The sequence below is a fragment of the Hippocampus guttulatus genome, chromosome 1 (genome assembly GCF_054856545.1).
Source record: "Hippocampus guttulatus isolate MCC_2025c chromosome 1, RoL_Hgut_1.0, whole genome shotgun sequence".
NCBI lineage: Eukaryota > Metazoa > Chordata > Actinopteri > Syngnathiformes > Syngnathidae > Hippocampus > Hippocampus guttulatus.
In genome coordinates, this window is record NC_141261.1 from 7,375,557 (window position 1) to 7,395,994 (window position 20,438).

The following is a 20,438-nucleotide window of genomic DNA, read 5'->3' on the forward strand; positions in this document are numbered from 1 at the left end:
CAAAGCTACCATGTTGGCGTCATGAGCTGCGAGTGTTTAATAAGCCCTATATTTAAAGAAAAAAAGTAAGCGGGGTGTTTGTTTGGGAGGGGAAATTGCAAGGATGCAATTGCGTTATTTGTCAATGAATAAAAGTCCCCCATACACATGAAGTCCTTCTTCGCTAGTCACTTTCATAAATTGCACAGTGATGAAGTCAAGGAATGTTGTGGCCAACGCAGAGCATCTGGCCTTCAAAGTGAGCATGAGTCACAGTCGCATGAATCACACTGCGAGGATAAAATCGGTAAACAGCGTTGTTTTTGCATTGTCTTCAGCAGAGCTACCTCCCAAGGTCACTTTCTTTTGCAATTTTCAAGTTCTTTTTTTTTTCTTCTCAATGACGATCGCTGTTTGCTTTGCTGAGACTCCAATTCGGTCGGTTTGTATTCTGTTCTCGTTGTAATTTGTGCTGAACAGAATTGCACCTTGTTCTGACATCCGGAACACGATTGAAGAGGTTATTATAGAGGTGAGATTTTCATACTCGTGTTGAAGTGTGATGGAGATGTGTGTGTCTGCATTTAGCCTCCAGTGCGTGAAGGTCCAGTAACACGCAGCGCCAGCAGAGCCGCCTCCCTTCACTCTCTGTCCGATGCTTCCTCCGACTCGTTCAATCATTCGCCTGGTATGTCCCTTTCTCAGAGAAGCACAATTTAAAGAATCACAGTTACTCCCAATATGCAAAATTTTAAGGTATAACCTTAAATATTATAGTCGATGGGAAATATTTTAGTTGTTTAAAAAAATACAGTTAATTAAATTAAAGGTGGTGCTTTGTACAAAATGAACTTTTGTCCCTGAAATCGTAAATGCAGTAGTCCTGCATACAGTAAGGGCTGCACGATATTGGAGAAACATGCCATATGAGTGTTGAATAATATGATATGAATACTGCGATTTATAGCGAAAGTCATTTTATAGTTATTAGTCATCATTTTTTTTGTCTCTATGAAAGAATACATTTTTTTATGTGGTAAATACAATTTCATATTAAAGTATGAATTTACCGCAAGCCTTTGCAATATACATATTGCAGGTGCCATGATTGCAGTGACCATACTTTTTAGATATGGTGTGCAGCCCTAGTATATAGCACTTAACGTACGTGCCCAGTTTTCATGCAAATTTCTTTTGAGGAAATTAAGATTAGCTACAAAATCGTTCCTCAGCCGTGGGAAGTCGAACTTCATTACAATGTACTACGAGGGACATAACAAATTTGTACTTTGTCAAGGTAGTTCGTTGTAACCATTTCCCAAAAAAATGGCCGCCAACTTGGATTTATAATTCAGTATGAACATTTATAAATGTAAAAACATTCAGTCAGCAAATGAAAAGTGCCTTCTCCAGTTCAGGGTGTGCCGCGCCCCGAAGTCATTTATGATCATCTTTCAATCTGTTGGCCTCAAAATCATGGCAGCATGATTTTGGGTTTGGTCACATGACAGCTCCCACATGTTGAAGTGGGGAAACTTAAAAAAAACAACAAAAAAAACCAGAAGGGGGCATATACCTTTCACAGCACTGTATTTATTTTGGTCTTTTGCTTCAAAACTATCTTGATTGCTGCAATTAGTCATTCTTCTGGTAAACAAGTTCTGATCTGTAAATTCCCTTAGCTTTCCCGTGTTTAACTTGTTGTTTTCCGTGAATTCTTTGAATCACGTTGGTACAATATTCTACCTGGCCTCTTAATCCTCTCTCGTCACAAGCAGAGTCGCTGGACACCAAGATGAACTTCACCAACCTGATCATGATGTACCACGACGGTGCGAGCAGTCCAGACTCTAGTGAGGAGGAAAGCAAGCTCTCAATGCTGCCCCATCTGGCTGACCTAGTCTCCTACAGCATCCAGAAGGTCATAGGGTTTGCCAAGATGATCCCAGGCTTCAGGTACATATTGCGTAATCGGAATTCTTTTTCTGCACTAGGTGCTCACCATTTTTCAGCCCAAAAAAAAAAAGAGTCCTCAATAAATAGGGACTCTGTGATACTTCAATACACATGCTACAGTACATCCTGTGGTGTCATAAACCATTCCCCGAGCAGCAGCAGGTTTCAAACGCTTGCATACTCAATTGTTGCTCATATGTAAGTAGAAGGCAGTTGTACCACTGCCTAACAAACAAGGTCTCCCCATAAAAAAAAGGCTGGAACACACACTGAGCTTGAGAGATGCATACGTTGCTTGGCAAATGGACAGAATGAACCACTCTGTGCGTTACAGCGACTGAAATGAACACAGAATGAACTCATTATGTCGAGTCAACTTCATATTTAGATTTATTCCTGTTGCTGGCCTTGTTGCAGTGTGTCATGAATATATGAGTCATACTATTAAGATTAAAAAAAATTGATAGAAAAGTGAAAATTTACATTTACATCATGACCGAAATCAAGTAGTTAATTGAAGCTTAGTAACACGGTGTGGGCATGAAGTGAAGTACTTGCTGCAACCAGCAGGGGCAAACTTTATTTAGTCTCATGTAACTCGCGGTTCGAGGCCTGCTGCACACCGAACGACGTGACTCAATGTATCTGAATAGTCACACAATGCGTGTGATTCTGCAACTAGTTTTTATGAGTGACCAACTTGGCTCATTCCGATTTTTGACAGGAAAAAAAAAAAACTACCAATTCGATAATAATCGGCCCATTCTTTAAAATATTAGCCATTTTCCCGATTATTTTTGACCGATGTTTGAAAGGTCCTAATCAGCCGATTTAATCAGTCGGGCCCTAGTGCAGGTGTTGTGAAAAAGGTGTATTTTCATTCCGATATGATACGTAATGTCTATAGATACAAATCTATATTTTTCAAGACGTTTACAATTTCTGTAAAAATTGCACGTGAAGATTGAAATGCCGAATGAAAAAATATCGAAAAAAGTGGAATTTTTGCCGTGTTAAAAATCTATTCCAAGGTGAACTGAATGTGCTGCACAATTCGAATTTGTAATGGAAACGACCGGAATCTGTTTTCACTGCTCACCAAGATTCTTGAAGGCAAATGAGGAGGGGACGAGGAACAAGGAAACATGTCTTAACTCTATGTTGTGTTTTGTACAAAACTGGGGGAACCCAGAATGGTTTCCTTTTACCTATCTGGTGTTTTTTACGTATCTATTGCCCAAAAAAAAAATAGAAAAGTTGCTGCACGGAGTACATACTGTATGTTTGAGGCTCACTTGTTTGACAGATGTTAAATTAAACACCAAGTATGGAACAGTTTTAGAGTTGTGTATTAGTCCGTTCATTTTGTACATAAAATTACAAAATTAACAGTTTTTTGTTTTCCTCATACAAATGCTCAAGGCCATGGGTAGGGAACCTGTGGCACATGGACGAGAACATTTGATGTGGCCTGCGATGCAATTCTTTTAAGACTCGGGGGAAGTAGTGTGTTCGAAAAAGCCATAACATGTAACCAACAAATGATCATAATTTAGTGTTTATAAAAAGTATTTGTTTGAATCATTGCATCCTGTTCTTTTAATTCTGAAAACTGAAATGAGCCCATTCATAGGAAAATGGTCATGCCCACCCTTGCTGTAGGGATAACGTGTAATGGTAATTCTTTCAGCACTTGGGAAGGCTGACTCATATTTCTGTTGGCGATGGTGAAAACAATCTTTACTTTATTTAAAGAAATCAAAACCTCAACTCCTCTTTTCAGAGCTGGTTTGTAATTTGACTTTGGACTGACCAGCTTGTGGTTTGATGTGATGTCCTTCATGGTTTCTAAGAAGAAACTCTTCGACTGCATGGGCAGTTAACGTAGGCTTGATATGAATCCACTGTGGTTTAAGTGGATTGTGCTGTTTGTATGCTTTGTCAGAAATTACAGTTAGCAGGTTTCGACCATAATATTATATCTAGTTGTGATTTTTTTTTTTTTTGGAGAACTGTATAGGATAGTAATAGGTACCGTATTTTCCACACTATAAGGCAGGGTGATAAGGCGCACCTTCATTGAATGAACTTTTCATACATAGGGCACACCGTATTATAAGGTGCATAGAAGCGACAATAGTAATTGCGTTATGCAGCCACTAGATGGAGCTACACTAAAGTGAATACAATACAATACAGTACCGGTTTATTTATGTAGAGCCTCCACAACCGCTGCACCGCTAACAAAGCGCTTTACAGAACATTTAAAATACGACGTCCTAAAAGGATAAGACAAGAATCATATGAAAACTTAACAAGACAACTGAAAGAACTTGAAGACCAGCATAAAAGTACAAATAACGCAGAGGTACTTATGAAGGTCACAGACACTAGAAAGGAAATAGATCGAATATTATTAACGGAGGTGGAAAAAAGAGCACGGTTTGTGAAACAGGTTTACTATGAAGGTGGGTCCAGGGCAAGTAAATTACTGTCACGAAGGTTAAGGGTACAACAAGTGTTAAACACAATTCATAAGATTAGGTGCCCCAGAACAAATGAATTATTAAAAGAACCAAAGGAAATAGAGGAAGCATTTCAGCAGTATTATAAGACTTTATATACACAACCAGATGCAGCAGACGAAGAGAGTATCACAACATTTTTGGAGGGCCTGGAATTACCATCAATAGGGGAAGAAGATAATGAATCCCTGAACTTTGAAATTACTGCAGAAGAATTGGAACGAAGAACTGTAAAGCTGCGGGTAGTGATGGCTTCCCCTCAGAGTTTTACAAGATATTTAGACAGGAACTACGTCCCCTTTTGCTATCTTCACTACGGTATACCATGGACGAGGGCAAGATTCCACCGTCATGGAAAGAGGCAATAGTCTCTATAATCCCCAAAAGGGCAAAAATAAAGAGTTATGTAGTAGCTACAGACCAATATCCATACTTAACGTCGATTATAAGATCTATACCTCAATCATATCCAAAAGATTCGAGACTTTCATGCCTGAAATTATAGATAGAGACCAGACGGGTTTTGTCAAAGGTAGACAGGCCCAGGATAATATAAGAAAAACTTTACACATAGTGGAGGCGATTCGGAAGACAGGAATGAGTGCAGTGTTGGTGAGCATGGATGCAGAAAAGGCATTCGATAGTGTGCGGTGGGTCTATCTATATAAAGTCATGGAAACATTCGGCTTCAATAGGGATTCGATTAGAGTTGTACAGACACTGTATAATGGGGCGACTGCAAGAGTGAAAGTGAATGGCAGCTTGACGAACCGAATAACACTTGAAAGGTCGACCAGACAAGGATGTTGCCTCTCACCAACACTATTCAATATCTTCATCGAACCCCTAGCCCAGGCAATCAGACAGAATCACAACATCAAAGGCGTGGAGCTGAGAGGCTCAGAACACAAATTGAGCCTGTTTGCCGATGATCTGATAGCATACGTAACACAACCAGAAGAGAGCTTCCCGAAACTGATGGAACAACTGGAAGAATATGAACGGTACTCAGGATATAGACTTAATGTAACAAAAACGCAGATCCTAGCACTTAACTGTACACCATCAAAGTTGATGAAGGGAAAATACAAAGTAAAATGGGACAGTGAGACGGTAAAATACCTAGGTGTGTATGTCACGAAAAGCATGGACAAACTGTTTGAAACGAACTACACAAAGATTAATCAAGCCATCAATGCAGACCTTGGGAGATGGTCAACACATGTCTAGGCTCTAGAATAGAAATGGTCAAAATGAACATTCTGCCGAGATTGCTATACCTCTATCAGTCGCTACCTATACCCATACCACAGAAACAATTTATAGAATGGGATAAACTGACCTCAAGATTTATCTGGAGGGGTAAGCGGCCGAGGATTAGGCTGACGACACTACAGTTGCCCAAGGAGAAGGGAGGATTGGCGGTACCGAATTTTAAGGATTACTACCGTGCAGCACAACTCAAAGCAGTAGCATGTTGGTGTAACGGAGAGTATAGAGCAAAATGGAAAGAAATTGAAGTGAGGGCTGAGGGATACCTGACTCAAACACTGTTGGGGGACAGAAGATTATTTCGGGTAAAGGAGGGCTTGGTAGATCAAATAACAAAATTCACTTTAAATACGTGGTTCACTATAGTAAAAGAAAATAAATTAGAAAAGGAGGTGAAAATCCTAAGGTGGCTATCACATGATGAGGACTTTCAACCAGGGAAAGATTATGGTTTCAAAAGATGGGAAAGAAAAGGTATCACAGCGATGAGTACGATGATAGAGAAGGGGGAGATGCCAACCTTCCAAAAAATGAAAGAAATGTTTGATCTAGAAAGGAGCGACCTCTTCAGGTATCTACAAGTTAGAGACTACTATACAAAAGAAATAAAAATGGGTACGACAACTGAAAGACATGATGTAATACAGATAATGATGGATGCATATAACGGGGGCAAGAGTAACGCGATTTCATCCCTCTACAAAGGGCTCCTGTTGAACAAGGGGAATTCAACTCTGTATGTAAAAGAGAAATGGGAAAAAGAACTCCAAACCGAGATAACGGAAGAAGAATGGTTAAATATGTGCAGGATACAACAATCAACAACCGCTTCGAGACGTTGGCGGGAGTTTGGTTGGAAAAATATCATGAGATTTTTTATAAACCCAGAGATGACCGGGAAATACAAACAAGGGCAGAGTGAGTGCTGGCGGTTATGTGGACAGGACAGATCTGTAGATCATGCACACATATTTTGGAAATGTCGAAGGCTGAAAGGTTATTGGGAAGGGGTTTGGAGAGAACTGAAGAAGATACTCGTATATGAAATACCAAAGACAGGCTTATCTGGGCGATATAAATCAAGGAAATGTACTGACGAGTGACGAGTACCTGGTAAAAGTGTTGCTGGGTGCCAGCAAGAAAGCCATAACAAGAACATGGTTTAAAACTGACCCGCCAACAAAGAACCTATGGCTGGAAATAGTGGGAGAAATATTTGAGTTGGAAAGATTCACATATATATTAAGGGTCCAAGTAGGGAAGTTTAAAACGAGATGGGAAAAATGGGAGGAGTACAAAAACAAATGAAGGAGGGAATGACACCACAAGTCGGGAGAGGTCACTATAGATTACGGATATAAATCCAATAAAAGGGACACTTGTCACTGTTGTTCACAATATTCTGCTATTTTTATTTGTAGGTGTGTTGTTTATTTTTATTTTTTATTTTTTTCTTTCTTTTTCCTTTTTTCCCCAAATATGTCTGTACGTCATTTGTTGTTTCCTATGTTAAAGGGCCGTCACAGCCATGTATGGACGTTGTTGTGGAAACTAAACACGGGCGGAAATGTACGACGTCCTCTGTATTCATATGTTCAGATTTGTATGGTCCTGTGTGGTTGAAATAATAAAGATGCTAGTTACAAAAAATAAAATAAAATACGACGTCCAAGAAATCAGAATATTGATCCATATATAAGGCGCATCGGATTATATGGCGCAGTCGGCTTTTGTGAAAATTTAATGCGTTTAGGTGTGCCTTATCGTGCGGAAAATACGGTAAATTTACTGAATGGATCGAAGGGGTCAAAATGTCATTATCTCAGCTGCTGTCATCCACTCCTTGAATTTGCTCATGGTTAAGCCTTGGCGGAAGCACAGTACGATACCTATTGAGCATGTGACAATGTATTTCAGAGAACTGACAGCAGAAGACCAGATTGCTCTGCTGAAGTCGAGTGCCATTGAGATCATCATGCTGCGCTCCAATCAGTCTTTTAGCCTGGAGGACATGTCCTGGAGCTGTGGAGGACCTGACTTCAAATACTGCATCAATGATGTCACAAAGGGTTGGTTTCCTCTAACATGTCTGCGCTGTTCGTGGCATAATTGAAGTGCAAGCGTTGACATTCTGCTTTGTTGCTCTGTCGCAATCCAATTGTGTAATTGCATTTGGAGGTCAATCAACCTTTTGTTGTTGTCTTCATGTAAGAGGACATAATTAAAACTCAACTCAACTTTGTTTAAAGAGCACTTTCAAAACAATCACAGCTGCATACAAAGTACATCAGCCTCAATCACACAGTAAAAAACAAAACCGTGAAAACACTAATAACAAAAACAGATAATGACTCGAACTCTTAAAAAGTTTTTTTTTTATCTGACAGAGCACACAAGGAAAGAAAATTAGGCATTTAACAGTTTTGTTTTATTATTGTGTGTTGTGTGCTCTGATAATCTCAGCAGAGCATGACGCACATTAGGAATCTGTCCCGCCATCGACGTCAAAGTAAAAACCTCTCATGATCACATGTGATGTCTCCACAACAAAGAACAGTATCCCATGAATGTGCATCAATGTTAACCAAGTGCTTCCGAAGAGAAATGTCCACATTTGTCAATAAAAGACTTGCTGTAGAAAATATTTCTTGCCATATGAAGAAACTCACTTTGATTCAAAAAACAACATGGGATACATTTACTGTCTGTCTTTGTCTGCAGGGCGCTTCTTTGAATGGCTAGATTCCCTTCCTTTCACAGTCCAGGAGGCCACTATATTGTTTCATAGTGGTCGGCTTTCCCCTCACACATGAAGATTTTTATTGTAAATATTGACCTCGGGCTGCCAAGATTAGTTGACCAAAATTGTTGACAATTGTTGTTTATGTATTTGGCGCTTTGTTTTTCTCTCAAACTGCCTTGTCTTTCCCTTTTCCCACTAACTTCTAAATACTGTGCAATAAAAACCTCCCTTTTCATGGCAGCACAGCGGTGAAGCAACCGCCTAAAAAGGAAACATATTGTGGCAAATGCCTGATTTCATTTCTGACAACGGGAATGTGTGGAAGCTAGCATTAGCACATACAGGTTCCTGCCCGTGTGTGTTCATCGTAACAAAATGTCCTTATTGCTACGCTAGCATAATGTAGTGTCTGTTACAGAGGCATTAGTCAGTGAACTTGCGTTTATTAACCACCAAAACAGTTTGTTTTAGTGTTCTAAATTTAGCACAGTGCATTATCCTAATTTTACTCATCTGATTTCGCTACCTTCTACATTAAAATAAGGCTAGTGCCAAAGAAGAGTGAAATATGTTTACCAGTATTTAGTTTTTTTAAATCTATTTTTTATTTGTACAGTGTAGTTTTGGTTCCATTTTTTTAATCCACCAAACATTTACCACTGAAAATTTTAAGGCCAAAGTATTGCCTTCAACTGAAGTTGCTCTGTCATTTATAAACATATCAGGAAGGCGGTTACAAGCGGGAAAGTTGAAAGTACCATCATCTTAATTGTTTTCATTATTATTACATACCTTAGCAAATTGAAGCTGTAAGATAATGACGGTTATATAAGAGCAATTGCTTGCTGTTGCGATATGCTGCAATTTACATCTCATCTGATTAATCGTCGAATTGCGATTAGTGTTGGTAATTAGTCGACTAGCAAAATTAATATTTTGTGGCGGCCTATATTGATCACGTTTTAATGTTTAGCGATCCGATCTGTATCGTATAATCAAGGACAAATCAACAATTAATACACCTCAGACCTTAGTATATTGCTATTGGACAATCTTATACACAAATTTTAATCAGGCATTGGCCATCAAGGCTCAACCGTTTACCGGATTTGGTCACGTAACACTCGCAAGATCAGCCCTTAGGCACTGTCATGTCATTTTGAGTCAGCGGCAAGCGGCAAAATGGCTACCTCCAGAGATGGACCAAAACGGATGGATTTTTTTTGCTGCTGAATTTGTATGCCACAAACTTAAAAGAGCAGGGAAGCAGTCAGGATGCCATTAACACAATACAATAAATGACAAGCGGCGTATTATATGAGCTTTGGGTTATTTTGAACTGAACATCAACAGAGTGTGTTAGTCAGACAGAGCTTCCAATAAAATAGACTTGGCTATTTTGTTTGAATGTGGCTTGTATTTTATCACTTGAAGCCTTGCTTTATTGCAATAACAGCAATTTTAATGTTATGCTGTGCAGCGGGTCACACTTTGGAGCTGTTGGAGCCGTTGATCAAGTTTCAGGTTGGCTTGAAGAAGCTCAATCTGCACGAGGAGGAGCACGTCCTGCTCATGGCCATCTGCCTGCTCTCCCCAGGTACTTTTTTTTGAGCTCCTTTATGTTCACGGGGTACTTTGCTGAATCGATTACGGCCTTCAACATCACCCTGTTGAAGGCAACTTGTTCCCACTCTACTTCAACCACAGATGGGCTCTTTTTGCAACAATGATATATTTCAGTTGTCACAAGGATTCTGCTTTGATGGTAGCACTTGGCACAATATACAGGTATATATTTTTTTATCCGAAAGCTGCGCCATTTGGACTATAAATTTGCTGTTTATTAGTTAGCATGCAAAAAAAAAAATAAAAAAAAATAAAGAATTTAGTTGAAGACAACACAATTTGTAATTTTCGGCTTTTGTCGTGTGTATGAGTCAGATTTTAAGAGTCAAAACAGACAACAATCACTTGGTTTTTTTTAAAGAAATGGGCTCTTTACACCCCCCCCCCCCTCATTTATATGCAAAGAGCCCCATTGAGGCAAAATGGAGTTCATTACATGGTTGCAACAAACAGAGGAACAAGTGATTCATTCTCAACTTGATCTGTCTATTAAGCAGTTCAACTCAAATGGGGTGGTGGGAGAGGGAGGGGGGGGGGGGTCCACTGGACAGAGGGTTGGGGGTGCAGGGGATTCCAGGAAGAGAGTGTGTCATCCCAGGGAACGTGCTTTTTTTTGCCCTACTAGAACAAAGTATGATTGCACATCCACTACAGTAGGTGGCAGTGGCGCGCTCGTTGTCAGAGTGCACATGGAAAATTAGCACCTTAGAAGAAAATGTTTAAACAAAGGAGGCTATTTATAGTCACGGCAGAGAATTGGGAAGGGCACAAAAGGTTTTCTTCGACTTGGAGGGGGCTTCAGAGAAAATAATTGAGAAGCGCTGGTCTAAACAGACCCACGTGACTTCAGCTATGGAAGTGGGATTAAATCCTACACACACATGCTTCTCACACCTGATTTCTGAGTTCATAAACACCATTGACAAAGTGCAAATCAGTCATGGGTTTGTGAGAAGAGTGAAGAGATGGCCTTTGAAAAACTTCGTGTGTGTGGTAGTCTGTTTTTAAGCTGTCAAAATACGACCAGTTTAGAAAGACATAACTGCTCTAACTGATGTTTTCTATTTATTCTCCAACCCTTCTGCCGTCCAAACGTGTACTTCACATCTGCTCCCCGTCTTCCTTTCCATTCCTCCTCCCTCATGGCAGATCGTCCCGGGGTACAGGATCACGGTCGCATCGAGCAACTCCAGGACCACATGTCGGAGACTCTTCAGGCCTACATTCGAGTCAACCACCCCGGCGGACGCCTTCTCTACGCCAAGATGATCCAAAAGCTGGCAGACCTGCGCAGCCTGAACGAGGAGCACTCAAAGCAGTACCGCTCACTGTCCTTTCAGCCCGAGCACAGCATGCAGCTCACCCCGCTGGTGCTGGAGGTTTTTGGCAGTGAGGTGTCATAGCAGGAACATACAAGCGCACGCTGATTGCCTTCACCCTCCACCCCCGCCCCCCTATCACGATCACCGCTGGAAAAGCCTTCCCTTTTGAAGGCTACTGACATGGGCAGATTCATCATCATACGCCTCACTCCTCATCTCGACCTCGGCTGGCAAGAATTCTGGGATGCATGAAACTCAGAACTGACGGATGCAGTGGATACCTGCAGCACTCGGATAATCGGATAACATCATGACACGTTCTTCACACCCCTCGACTCCATCCACAGTTCCCCATAACATTTGTCAACTGAATGTTGCTGGATGGATGGTTGGAACGGCCAGCCCTTGTCTCTGTCATCTTTCGACACAGCTCGCTGTTCACATGTCCAAATTTGAGAGGAATACACGATTGTATCATCTATGCTGTTGGCGCAACCTAAGGCATCCAAACAATGGCGGTCTTACAAGAATACTTGCAGCTTCCAAGCAAGCTCTCAATATAGTGTGCGAAGATGAAGAGGGGAAAAAAAACTGTCAGGATTGACAGGGATGGAGTTGGCTACCTAGAGAGAGACCCCCCCCTAACAGTTGGAATTCCTTGCTGTCCAGTCAAAAGGGAATTATGCAGGAATGTACGTATGTATAACACTATAAAAATGAAATGTATAAGCTGACCTATATAGTTAAACACAATTATATATGTATTTAAGACATTGGGTGCTTCAAAGGAGGCCCAATTGTAAAGTTGTTGAAAGTAAAGCGGGGTTTCCCAAACTTTGCCTGCTCGGTTCCTCTATCAGAATCAGAATCATCTTTATTGGCCAAGTATGTCGAAACATACAAACTTCCCAAACGACATTGAATTACCGTACATAAATTAATGATCAAGAACAAAGAAGACCTGTACGAATCAAACACGCCACAGATAGTTTGCCTATTTGATGATCAATATAAAAACAGTTTCACCCTGATAATCGGGTACTCAAAACAAAACTGACCCGCAGCCCTGTTTGGGAAAGCCTGCCGTAAAGGATTTGAAGGCCGCTTCTCATTGTGCAGTGCGTCCCCGTAGGAACACACTCTGAATAGTCCTTCGATGTTAATGTGTGTACAGTATAAAAAAAAAAAATGATATATATATATTGGTGGACCACAAGGGGGTGTTGAGTTCAGGCCCTGTCTGAGGCCTCGTATTCTCCCGTTTTTTTCTTTGTTTCGTTTGTTTTTTTGGACCTGTGAAGTTTGTAGACTGACAAAGAAGACGTCACAATGCGGTGGATCGCGGCTATCCACCACATTTTAGTTGGGCTGCTAAGACAGTAGCAGATAGTTGCTCGCTGTTACCTCAGGGAAAAGTTCTGTCTGATAGTGTGTACGTAGTGTTGGTGTGTGTCAGGCGTAAGCTTACAATCAGAAGACAACGTTTTCAAAACTCTCTGCATCACTGTGATTTCTAATCGTACCAGATAACAGTCACTTTAAGCTAAAAATAAACGGAATCAATGAATCAGAGGCAACATAAAAGCTAAAGTACATTTCCATCCATCCATTGGAGGGTTGGGGGACCTTGAATCCTCAACCTAAGTTTGGTGTCACTTGATTTGATTCAGGACGAATACTGAAGGAAGCAATATAGATAAAGACACGTTGGGTTCGAAATATGTTGACGCTTTCAATAGCACGGCGAGTGATAGGGCGACGGTGAAACGTTCCTTTTTATCACTTGACAGCCCCTCGGCAGGCCTCGAGCTCCCCCTTGTGGACATACTTTGTAAATACCACTTTCTCAGTCTGGTCTGTACATATTTAGAATTTCATGTTGTCAAAACGCTAAAATAATTCGAGATGCTCTAGAGTTACACACACGATATGTTATTAGCAGCAATGGAGCCTTGTGTTTTATTATTCAACTCTATGGGTGGAGTCGACCCTTCTGGTGAGCACATTTGATTTGTTGAAGGAAACACAACAAAGTGTTGTGTTTTTGGACACTTCACAAACCAAACTGCTGCAAACTACTCACATTCGTGGAATGTATTAAAACCCTTGTCACTAAACATTCCTATGCATGAAACAGATGATGTACAAATCAGTGTGCGGTCGCCACCTTGGTGTCCTCTCCATCCTTCCCACGCTTCTGGGCGCAAGTATTTTCAGTCTCTCCCACAAGTAGGGGGAGAAGCTTTTTGACACTGTTAAAATACTATTACGACTTGGGTGGAAGTTCTTTCTCAATTGCGCTAATCTACATTGTCTAACTTGCGCTTACTTGCTGGCTGAGGACTTCTGGTTTTATGGATTAATGACTAGCTCGGAGGACTACTTGGTTTCAACGGAGCAACCATATTCTTCACCTTTTGGGCAGGGAAACGACACAGTTCTCTTGCTTTTCTGCCAGAATATGTAAAAACTGAACGCCGTATCAACGACCTCAATGGAAGGAGCGACATCTTGCCCCGATGGCATCATGTTCAAGTCCCACCGTCTCAGTATGACTGACAGGAGCATTAGCCAATAGCAACCAGCATGGGCGTGCCTCTTCATCAATCAGCCAACCAACCTACATACCGCCTCATCTTCTGCAGCAGCCAATGTTACTGCCGTTGGTGACTTCACAACAGCTTTAACCCAGCAGCCGTCTCGGCTCTGCTTCTTTGGTGCACCAAAGGCCGATGGGAACATACGCCGCGGACTGTCGCTTAACTGTGAAAACAAACAATGCCCAAATTACCTTTTATTCTACCCCGCTTAAACCTTTACATGGACCTCCCTCCACGAGACTTATGTACAGAAATTTTGGAAGGAAGATCGCCTCAGGCCGGCGGGATATGCAGTGACTGATGACGACTTGTCACATCCTGATCCCAAAGTGTGACATTACCTTGCTCATTTCGCAGCCTCACTTTGCAGCTCTCAGAATTTACAATCTAGGGGGGAAAAAAAGAAACAAATGTTTGTTGTAGTTTAAAAAAAACTGGACTTACATAGAAACACCAACATCACCTGCTTGAAAAAAAGGATTGCAAATTGGTGGAGGAAGACCGCTCAACTTTTCAGGTTTCGGAGGAAGAAAACATTCAACTTTCTCCGTGTTTGGTGACTGAATGAACCGAAATTGTTGAGTCCTCTGCCCACTCCAGCCAGGTTTTCAGCTCCACCTCAGTAGCCTTACTGGTGGTTCTTTCACACTCGCTTTCTTTGGTCCCTTTTACCTTTTGATTTGATTGACACACCCCCCCCCCCCCCAAAAAAAATTCTACACAAAAGGCTAGATAAGAAACAGAATAAGAGATCAATATAGCAGGCCTCGTTCGTATGTCTTTTATTTACCACACGATCATCTTTCAGAGACATCATCCGCAAATCTGGCCTTTGCTGACTAAAGCAAGCAAACCTCTCAAAATGGACCAGATGGTCAGTATGTGTGTACCCCGCTTGAGATCTTTATTACTAATTGACTTTGAAGTTTTAGAAAACACTACAGGCCTCTGCTGAATTCTCGTGTTCCCTGCGAGAAAGTTCAGCCAACTGTCGACATCGCCAACAATGACTCAGGGAATGAGTTGAGTCATTCTGCTTATTTCTATAAAGAAGAGCCCAGCCAGGCGGAAACGCGCCAAGTTTATAAACTTGATCGGATCGAAACCGATTGGGACCAGAGAAAAGCCATCTCATAAGTGTGAAAGCACCCTTCCGGAAACCCCCTCCTCCTCGATACACCATCGAAACACATACCTCAATCATATCCGAAATGACTTTTGACATTAATCGCCTAGAAGGGAACCAAACATCAGCTCATCCGCACACACGTGCACTCTCTTATCGGATCGTTGTGTAAAAGATGGCTGTGGAGTCACAGTCCCGTTGCCAGTAGACTGGCGTGTGTGTGTGTGTGTGCGTGCGTGCGTGTGCGTAACCGAGTGGATCCCAATGCTTGGATGTTTTTACTCACTTTCTGGTTTTCTGGCTTTGTCCTCATTTCTGGATCATCACACTTTTTTTGTCCAGTGTTTTCAGCTCAGCTTTAGTGCCGCATTAACCAAACATTACTACCTCTCCCTTCAGCACATACAATACATTCAGTCTTGTATTTCTTTGTGTCGCAACACAGGTTGTTTGATTCCTTTTTAATTGAACACTAACGGAAAGGAAATGTTTGTCGTGTACAGTCGTGATTTGTCCCTGTTTGATCTGATCAAATGCTGGATGATTTCTTTTACCTCAACATATCATGAGATAAGCTTAACAGGTCTACAGTCGAGTCAGCTACGTCAGGGGTCCCCAACCGCCGGTCCGCGGACCGATACCGGTCCGCAGGGCATTTGGTACCGGGCCACACAGAAAGAACTTGCCTTAATTCCGTTTTATTTATTTCGGAATAAGAAAGACGATTTATTTTGAAAAATTACCCGATTCTCCGTTACATCCGTCTGTGTCACGCTTGACTCACGTCAAACCACGCTTCTCCGTCACGTGACCGATTACGCTAAAAACAAAACGTTGGAGGTCGCAAAATGAGTTTAAAAAACTGCTGGATATCGCAAATGACGGCGGCCTTAAAAGTACATTCGAGACAACTGGATTAAAGTTATGGCTGAATACTCTGAGATCGCCACAATAACACTGTTGCTATTTCCGACATCCTACCTGTGTGAGGTGGGGGGTTTCTGCAGCAACGGCGACTAAAACAAAATTACAAAGTAGACTGGACATAAACCACACACTTGAGGTGTCATTGTCTGCTATTACCCCGAGATGGGACCGTCTAGTTGCAGAAAATCAAGCTCGGGGCTGTGGTGAGTTGTCAATTTCATGCACTTTGAATTTGCGTTGTATCGTATTTTGAAGGCATTAAACATTACTATAGCAATCAGTGTTGCGGCCAGATTAGACGCTCCTTGTGTTTATTATTATATTTCGAAAACACAGTTTTCATGCAGCTCATATCATATTATTTTGTTGTATTAATCCGCCACATCTTAAATGCCGGTCCCTGAAAATATTGTCTGACATAAACCGGTCCGTAGAGGCAAAAAAGGTTGGGGACCCCTGAGCTAGGTGATCGCGTCACCATTCACACACATGTGCGCCTCCTAGCGGTAACGAAGAGCCTCCTATTGTTCGCTTGATGTCAGGCGGAGGAGATCAGTAGGTTCAGGCGCGTTAAAATGAATGTTTAATTTCAGCGATGCATGATTTAGTAGGTTGAATTATCTGCGGTGGGCAAAGCGGGCCTGATATTTTATTTTATTTTTATTTTTTTACAATTCAATTCAGTTCATATTTGCTGGCGGGCTACCCCGCTATGAGGAAGAAAGACTTAGTTGTCACAGATGTTTTAGAAAGGAGCCTTCAACCAGTTTTTGTTTCAAGTCCGTGTATTCCCCCACAGTGTCTGGATGTGGCAAACGTTTGTTTCAGCCTGGGTAAAAAAAAAACCCAATGGAAACCGGTGAAATAAAATGAGCATCAATTTGGAATGGAAATACACTTTCACATAACTAAATGAATGTACAGTATACGTAAATTGCAAACGCTGGTTCAGTGCAACGGGTGGTGATTTCTAAAACTGAAAATGCTCATTTTGGCACCAATTGGGAAGGGGGGGGGGGGTCAAGAGGATGTTTCAAATGAATGTACTGAACGTATGCAGATGCTGCCAACTTGCCAAGGGGTATTAAAGCCACACAGGTTTAAAAAAAAAAAAAGTGAAGAAAAAAGTCACAGGAATGAAACTGTACTATTACAAAAATAGTCATATTGTTAGAATCCATATTTAAGTTGTATTTTCGCAAAGCTGTAATATTTCACCCATAATGGCATGCTGTGAGAATTTTGATACTCATAATGTCAGTAATTTATTTGAACATATTAAAAAAAAAGTTAGAACATTGAATATAGTAGTAATATTACGAGTGTTATGTAGGCACATATCCTTATCAAGTATCAATTCTCAATTCAAATATTTGTATTGTTCTTGTAATAGTCTCACAAATCTGTGACTTCCCAGAGTCATTTTGTCTTTTCTGTATGGCCCTAATCGTCTTGTTAAATGTTAAATGCTTTGCTCTTGTATCGCTCTTGTTCTTCAAACTTTTCATGAAGACATTGGGATCCCGTTTTAGATCACAGAGATTTTTATTATTGGTTTTTTTGTTTAGTTCTTGCCACTCCAAGAGGACACACAGCAACTTTAACCCGACCTCAGCAAACCGCCTTCTTTTCGTGGAGAAAAAAAAACAACTCTTTTCTCAACTGTGAACAACACATACTCACACTCACCCTCAGCCACTCTTGAATTTTATCAGCTGATAGGACAAGTTTGCTCCCGTTGGCCAATCCGCATCAGTTATTTTTAAATATGATGCCACAATCTTGGCACGCAAATCTTTGGGCAGTTTTGACCATTTCTCTTTGCAGCAGCATCTCAAGCTCCATCAGTTTGGATGGAGAGCGTCGGTGCGCAGCCATTTTCAGTCATACAATCAATTTTAACAAATATCACAAAAATGGCAAACTCCCCCTTTAACGTCTTATGTCACCCTCTTCATCAGCATTGTATTTTCTTAATAGATGAAGTGAACTTTTTCCATATTTCACTGACAAAATGCGGATCGCATGGGAAACTCTCCCGTGGGTTGCATTGCGGTCACTTCTTCTTCTTTTAAAGTTGTTCAAGGATGCGAGTCTGTTTTTCTTTCTGAGACCCATTTTGCTTCTCAGCACCCACAAAATCTAGCAAATGATATACTTGTTGTGATGTACGAGGCTGTAAACGTTTTAACAGTTGTGAGGACAGACCGGCCACATCTTTCTTGTTTTCATGTGCGAAGAGTGGCTGGATTGTGACGGATGGTTGTGTTTCTCCGCTACCTCTTTGAAATGTTATGTGCTTGTGCTTGCTCATTCGCTTGCACACACACACACACACACACACACACACACACACACTTTTACTAGCAAAGCCCACCGGGCAAATGCAGACTCCCAGACAGATGCCGCACGCGTCACTGTGCACTTGTTTCTCCCTCACCAGCAGTGTTTTGCCAATGATGCACTTGTATATTGTTTTTTTTTTTTTATGTCGATATAAAGGCTCAGTGTCCATCTTAAAAGTCAAAACCTTCCAGCCGGTGCACATAATTGCTCAGCTCAGTTGTACCTCGGTGTGCCTACAACCCACAGCCTTATTTTGGGGACAATATCAGGGCTCTTGAACGCACGACGATCTGTCTTTGTAGTGCCCATGTTGACGCTGCCGTAGCTCTTCACAGCTACACTTTTGTTTGGGGGAGGTTTGTTTCTCCGATGTCGTCGTCATTTTCAACAGTAACTGGGAATCGGTGTATCATACAGCCTCAAACGATATTTTCCGAAAGTGTCGACGAGCTATCAAATCATCTCTTCTGATTTGTATATTTTTTCAGTTTCACTTCTTGACGGAAAGTTTTATGTGCTAAGCTCAGCAGACTGTGACCTTTTGATCTTTTGGATATACAAGCGATACAGTTGTAATGTAATGTAGCCACATCTCAAGAGTAGTACCGCCATGCAGTAAAACTCGCCAGACCTCATTGCTTCTCATTTTCTGTCATCATCACACAGTTGCCAAACTTGCCATGCCGTCATTGTCGATGGCCCCCCCCATGACTACAAAACCCGCTTTGACAGGAAGTCCTTTTATGCATACAGGAACTCGATTGGCCGTGTCGCTGTTCCCCCCCCCCCCCCCTTCTTTTTTTGTGCTCTTCTCCCTGCATTTTGATCAATTGTACTTTGATTACATGCATTGTATCGAGTAAAAAAAAAAAAAAAACTAAATGCTGATCATGTTTGGATCAAATCACAAATAAAGCAGCTGTACATAATGATGCAAAACATCCACGGCGTTTGTGGCTTTTTCCTTTAATCTGCAGAGGACCGTCATGTGTGGAAATAGGTAACGCAAGAGTCGACCCCATTTTTCGAATTCTATATCATACCCATTTATGTTTAGGTGTGCTTCGCACATCTGCTTCACAGCTCTCGGGTTCCAGGTTCAAATCACAGCTGCTGCCTTCCAGTGTGGAATTTGAATGTTCTCGCCTTGCCTGCGTGGGTTTTCTCCACGTAGTCAGATTTCCTCCGTTCCAAAAACATGCATTTTAAGTTAATTAGATACATTGTCCCTAAGTGTGATTGTTACTGTGAATGGGTGTCTGTCTGTCAGCCCTGCAAATGGCTGACAGAAAGAGTCTGTCAGTCTGAAGATTGCTGGGATAGGCTCCAGCACACCCGCGAGCCGAATGAGGATAAACCGGTTCAGATAATGGATCGATGGAATTGAACAAAAACAAAGGGTTACAGTGCTTAACGTTAATAATTACATACCGGTAATTCAAAAACCATCAATTTCCTTCTGGTAATTTCCATTACGGCGACCCAGTGGTCCAGTGGTTAGCGCGCCGACCTCACATTGCAGATGTACCAGGTTCAATTCCAGCGCCGGCCTCCCTGTGTGGAGTTTGCATGTTCTCGCCAGGCTCGCGTGGGTTTTCTCCGGGTACTCCGGTTTCCTCCCACATTCCGAAAAATATGCATGGCAGGCTGATTGAACACTCAAAATTGTCCCTCGGTGCGAGTGTGAGCGTGGATGGTTGTTCGTCTGTGTGTGCCCTGCGATTGGCTGGCAATTGGTTCAGGGTGTCCCCCGCCTACTCCCCGAAGACAGCTGGGATAGGCTCCAGCGACCCTTGTGAGGATAAAGCGGATCGGAAAATGGATGAATTTCCATTCCATACTCCACTAAATTACACAAATCCCACAAATGTAGCCCACTGATTGCAAATAAAAATTGTCAATGTCATTAAAAAAAATGTTTGCAATTTTGCAAAAATAAATGGGGGAGAGGAGAATTTTATACTAAAAAAATGTAATTCACAAGACAATCACACAAATGATCATAAAAATCAGAAA

The 20,438-nt window shown here is 41.5% G+C and overlaps 1 protein-coding gene across 3 annotated transcripts in view; it reads left to right on the forward strand.

Annotated features, from left to right (window-relative positions):
- LOC147210229 (vitamin D3 receptor A) overlaps positions 1 to 19,363 on the forward strand; it is a 59,558-nt gene extending 40,195 nt beyond the window's left edge. For all 3 annotated transcript variants that reach the window (XM_086107139.1, XM_086107148.1, XM_086107157.1), the window contains 5 exons: positions 568 to 667; positions 1,758 to 1,935; positions 7,650 to 7,801; positions 9,956 to 10,072; positions 11,251 to 19,363. In XM_086107139.1, the coding sequence (XP_085963265.1) occupies positions 568 to 667; positions 1,758 to 1,935; positions 7,650 to 7,801; positions 9,956 to 10,072; positions 11,251 to 11,504 (801 nt within the window). In that variant the 3' untranslated portion in view covers positions 11,505 to 19,363. The remainder of the gene's footprint in view (positions 1 to 567; positions 668 to 1,757; positions 1,936 to 7,649; positions 7,802 to 9,955; positions 10,073 to 11,250) is intronic.
- The last annotated feature ends 1,075 nt before the right edge of the window (positions 19,364 to 20,438 follow it).